Source organism: Apodemus sylvaticus, chromosome 19 (genome assembly GCF_947179515.1).
Source record: "Apodemus sylvaticus chromosome 19, mApoSyl1.1, whole genome shotgun sequence".
Taxonomy (NCBI): domain Eukaryota; kingdom Metazoa; phylum Chordata; class Mammalia; order Rodentia; family Muridae; genus Apodemus; species Apodemus sylvaticus.
In genome coordinates this window covers 58,763,594-58,769,398 of record NC_067490.1, presented here as the reverse complement: position 1 = coordinate 58,769,398, position 5,805 = coordinate 58,763,594, and the positions used below count along the sequence as shown (strand labels likewise).

At 35.3% G+C, this 5,805-nt stretch overlaps 1 protein-coding gene across 1 annotated transcript; it reads right to left on the bottom strand.

The window, feature by feature from the left end:
* Nucleotides 1-1,440: 1,440 nt before the first annotated feature.
* Nucleotides 1,441-2,377, bottom strand: LOC127670158 (olfactory receptor 2J3-like). The gene is given in 2 exon segments (XM_052164473.1): nt 1,441-1,584; nt 1,586-2,377. Coding segments are annotated over 2 exon segments (936 nt in total).
* Nucleotides 2,378-5,805: the final 3,428 nt, after the last annotated feature.

The following is a 5,805-nucleotide window of genomic DNA, read 5'->3' as shown; positions in this document are numbered from 1 at the left end:
TATTATTATATTATAGTATAATATAATAATATATCTTACATGCATAACCATAACATGTATATATACCTAAAACCACAAAATACCCGTTGTTTATATGCACTTCTATGTGAATTATACAGCAATAATGCTAGGCATTTTAATATTTTCATTTAAAACATAATGCCCCATATTGAGGAACTACAATATAATGGTATTTTTTTTAAAAAGATATTGAGAGGTAGAGAGAAATCTAAGTTACTCTGATTAATTCATTTAATCTAATTTTCTATGCCACTATGCTCACTAAAGGATGTTTAGTGATATTTTTATTTATTTTGTTTATTAACATTGTCTGACACTCAACAATAGACATATATATTCAAGATTTATTGTCAAATTTTCTGGGATTATTTTATAATTGACTTTAATTTATTAGCACATGCAATATGATGTCATAAATCAACTTTTGTACATGTATTTCCTCTTTTACCTTACATTACAATTTCATCCATAAGAGACCTCTATTAGGTAAATGGGACAGTCACATCCATCTGAAGTACTAAGAATTCCAACATCTAAAAATAAGCAAACACTAGGATTTAGAAGTAAAGTCAGTAGGGAAAGGAATATGTTCCTGAGTAAAATAGACATATGAACAAAAGAAACATCCAGAACAAATTTCTATTTGTGGAAATAATGGAAAGTTATAAGATTACTGGCTAAGCTTTTTATATAATAGCATATTTTTATAATAAAAATATAATTATTTTAAATATTTTCCTTTTTAATTAGATATATTCTTTATTTACATTTCAAATGATTTCCCCTTTCCTGGTTCCCACCCCCCCAAAAGTCCCATAAGCCATCTCCCCTCCTCCTGTTCCCCAGTCAACCCCCTCCTGCTTCCCTGTCCTGGTATTCCCCAACACTGCTTCATTGAGCCTCCCCAGGGCCAGGGGCCTCTCCTCCCTTTGATGTCCAACAAGGCCATCCTCTGCTGACTATGCTTCTGGAGCCATGGGTACAATCTGGTTATTGTTTTTGTCCCTGGGAACTCTGAGAGTACTGGGTAGCTCATATTGTTGTTCCTCCTAGGGTGCTGCAAACCCCTTCAGCTCCTTGGGTCCTTTCTCTAGCTTCCCCATTGGGGACCATGTGCTCAGTTCAATGGCTGGCTGAGAGTGTCCCCCTCTGTATTTGTCATGCACTAGCAGAGCCTCCCAGGTGACAGCTATATCTGGCTCCAGTCAGCAAGTACTTGTGGGCATCAATAATAGTGTCTGGGTTTTGTAACTGTATATGGGATGGATCACTAAGTGGGGTCGTCACTGGATCCTTAAATAATTTAATCTCTGTGTTTTATGTTTTATGATTCAGTGTCTAAAAAGATTGTAAAGAGTAAAGTGACCTTAATGATGGTTCAGACCTTCTTATTAAAGACTGCACAGTAGAAGGCTTCTCTCATTTCTCTCTTTCATACCAACTCAGCCTCCTTATTGCCCCTCTCACATCTTTGTTTCTTAGAGTATAAATGAGAGGGTTGAGGCTAGGTGTGACAACAGTATAGAAGAGGGCAATGAACTTGGTATGATCTTGAGAACTTTTTTGTTGAAGGCTTAAGATAAATGCACATGATTGGAATGAAAAAGAGAGAAACAACAGTCAGATGAGCTCCACAGGTCCCAAAAACTTTCTGAAGTCTAGTAGTTGATTGTATTTCCAGGACAGTCCATGCAATGGCACCATAGGAGCTCAGGATGAGAATGAGTGGTATGACAACAAAAATAGCACTCATGACCATGAGGGTCAGCTCATTTGCATGGATATCAACACAAGACAACTTCAACAGTGCTGGCACTTCACAGAAGAAGTGGTCCACTTGGCGATGGCCACACAGGGGTACCCAGAAGGTAAAGGAAGAATGAAGTGCTGAGGTGGTAAAGCCACATACCCAGGATGCTGCAGCCAGCAGTTGGCAAAAACGAGGATTCATGAGAACAGAGTAATGCAAGGGTTTACACACAGCTATATAGCGGTCATAGGACAATACCACCAACAAAACACACTCTGTGGTACCCAGAGCGAGGACAAAATAGAGCTGAAGCATGCAACCAGCATAAGATATCGTCTTCTCTGGGCCCCAGAGGTTGAACAGCAGCTGAGGAACAGAGCTAGTGGTATAGCAGAGATCCAGAGCAGAGAGGTTTGAAAGGAAGAAGTACATAGGGGTGTGGAGGTGAGAATCTAGGTGTGATAGGATGATGATGAAGAGATTTCCTGTCAGTGTCATCATGTAGAATATCAATACCACCACAAAGAGAACAACTTCCAGATGAGGCCATTTAGAAAAACCCAGAAAAATAAAGTACCCTTCCCAACTTGCATTGAATTCCACCATTGCTCATTTTCTCTTTTGTTTTTATCCTCAGTTCTAGAAAACATGAAGAGATAGAGTTAATTAAATAAATTATTAACAAGCTTATATATTCATATATACATATATATTCATATACTCATAAATATACCTCATATTCATATCTCATTGACTTTTCACACATGTAAAGTATATGCTTAATATATAAAAATTATTAATTATATATTTATATGAAAAGTCAATGAGTGGTGAAAGCGAACAGATCCTAATTACTAGAAGCAAAATTATTGATAAATTAAATGGCATTATTGACAGAAAATGATGTAAATCTAGCTAATAAGTTTTCTAAGGGACAATATAATTACACAATTTCTATCATCCTATCACAAATCAGTTATTAATTACAAATTGAAAATTAGGAAATTGTATGATGAAGATTTAGTGGATTCCTTCATAATCTTGTGATTTAAGAGAATCTTACCAGTTTTCTGACAAACTAATACTATATAGCTGGCTTTGAAATATTTTGAGAGGATATCATGTCACTGAAGTGATATTTCTGCCCAGATCTTATAGATGTTGAGTGGATAGATGGACACATGATAGATGTGATAGAATAATAGAGAAATCACAGCTTTTCATTAAAATGTTTGTGCTAAGGTACTATACAGATAAAGGTAAATGGGTTTTTTAGTGCTTTTGTATCTATTCTGTAAGTTTGGAGTATTCTTCATTAAATGCTATCAATAGGAAGTACAAAATAATTTTATGCTCTATGTGGGTGTTTATACTTTTACAGAAAACTAAGTTAGTAAGTATGAACTTCTCATTCATCTTAAGATAACAACTGAATAAATGATGATTGAATAAATGCCTAAACTGGATGAGGAAGCTAACTTATTGCTAACAAGTAAATGTCTTCAAATTTGTTTCCAGTGTGCTCAGGTTATTTGTACTTATATGATGACAGAAAACATAAGAATTGTTTTCTTGGTAACTGTACAGGCCTGTGGAGGGAACATATCACATTGAGCAGTAATTTCTATTTACTTACTCAAAGTAAAATATACTAATCCAGTTAGCTGTGGTACAGAAATAAGCTTATTTATTGATCTGTTTGTTTGCACTAAAGACTATTTAAAACCAAGAAACAGAACTTAGATAGAAATATGAACAAAGAGGCCCATAAACACACCAATTCCTGAATAATATTTATATGACAAAACTGAACAGAAAGTTTGCTCAAATGCTGCCTAGGGACCACAGGTACATTGGAAACATTAAATTTGGACCTGATAATAAAACATGGTTTAATATAATAATTCTTAAGAGTATCTGTAATGTAAATAGTCACTTTCTATAACACAGTAACCATTCATGACAATAACTCAGCACACCGTAAGAGGAATTTTCTTAAAAGTCATACCTGAATAATATTAGTAATGTAGCAAGCCAAGTAGATCCCTTTAGGGAGAGTTCACTGACATTTGGAGGTCATTCAGAATTTTCTAAGAGGTCTTTGTAAAAATCTTTTGAAGACAGCACTATCCATCATGAGAAACCACAGTTATTTGCTTTTAGGAAGGTGTGATTTTTCTTATAGGCAGTCGCCTCTGCAACTTCATAGACTAACTAACCAAGTAGCAGTTATGAGGTCTCTATATTGCATGAGACATCTTTAGCATTTTCATCAAGAGATGTTTCATAGAAGCTAAGTGATATGGAACAAAACTTATTAGATGCAAAAAAGAAAATGTAAGAACTTGTGGTTTTATCTTCTTCTTATTAGAAGTGAGGGAAATAGAGGTTTTATTAAAAAAAATTGCTTTTATGACCTGAGGATAAATCTCTTTTCTTGTTGAAAGCCAGAATTCTAAAAGAAACAATGATGGTTATTCCTCACCCTCAGCACTAGTCATCATAAGTCTAGGACTCTCATCTCTAACATTAACTAGATAGTGTTCAAGCAGTACTCATTCACTCCCATCCCTTGTCTGACCATATTCTATGTGCTGTCATTCCACCATCCTTCACCTATAAGGCCGACTGACTGGCTGGATTTAGTCTCTTTGAAGGCACCTGCATAAGCAGTACTGCCTCTTTCTGACTTACTACATCATGCTAGGAGAGCAGAGCCTCTGTGATAATCATTTAATACTGTTGTGGCTCAGAAAGGATTTGTTTGTTGCCAAAAGAGAAAATAAGCATAATCAGTGTATTAAGGAATGGCCCTTGTCTAAGATCAAATGAAGTTTGTGGAAATAATGACAAATCTGACTTGATTTCTTTAACTGGGCTAATAGCATAAATCCCAAAGAGTCAATTAATGCTCCAAAAGGAATTGTATTGTTTAGTCCTTTTCCCAGAAATAGCTTCCCCATGACAGCACATCACTGTGACAAGGAATCTATAGATTAACAACTGAGAAAATCTACTCTATGGTGTGTTTATAGAAGAAGATGGGTTGTTCCAAGTTATTTGAATTATTTTTCTTTTTTAAAAATATTTATTTGTTTAATTTATATGAGTAGCTCTAGGTAGGACTTCAAGACCTATATTGAAAAGATATGGAGAGAGGGGGAAGCCTTGTCTAGTCCCTGATTTTAGTGGGATTGCTTCAAATTTCTCTCTGTTTAGTTTGATGTTGGCTACCGGTTTGCTGTATATTGCTTAGCCTAGAAACTTTGAATACCCAAGACATAATCCACATATTAAATGATGTCCAAAAAGAATGGAGGAGTGGTCCCTGGTTCTGGAAAGACTCAGTGCAAGAGTATAGGAGAATTCCAGAACAGGGAAGCAGGAAGGGGTAGATGGAGGAACAGAGGGAGGGAAGAGGGCTTCTGGGACTTGCAGGGAGTGGGGACCCAGAAAAGGGGAAATCATTTGAAGTGTAAATAAAAAATATATCAATAAAAATTTTTTAAAAAAAGAAAGAAATCTACACTATATATATCATGTTCATGGTTGAAAATTTGACCTTAGCTATACTTTCGTTTGTTTTCTGAGATGAGTGTAGTGATTAAAGTGGCAATTCTAAAGCTTGTCTGTGGCTCTATTCTGCCACTAACAACTGGGAGATATGTTAGTAATTAAATCTCTCTGTACCTTATTTTGATCATCTATAAAACACAGTGGGGTTGTCATGAAAATGGTAAGTTAATATACACAATGTTTATGGAGGTACCTAAAGGAAAATAATAACTCCTAGTGAGACTCTCTATTTTTACTATTTTCTGTGGTCTACTTCTGTCTTCCATACAGAATCCCATTCTATTTATGTTACCATTTATTTTTCCTTCTATGTTAACACTTCCATTTATAAGTTTCCTAAATGATGATGGAATTAACATTTCCAAATATATTTCCTTATACATATTTGGATAGGTTACTCCAGGGTACTCACTAGAAGTAGAAATACTGAACTATGAGCATAAGCACTTTCAACCTGC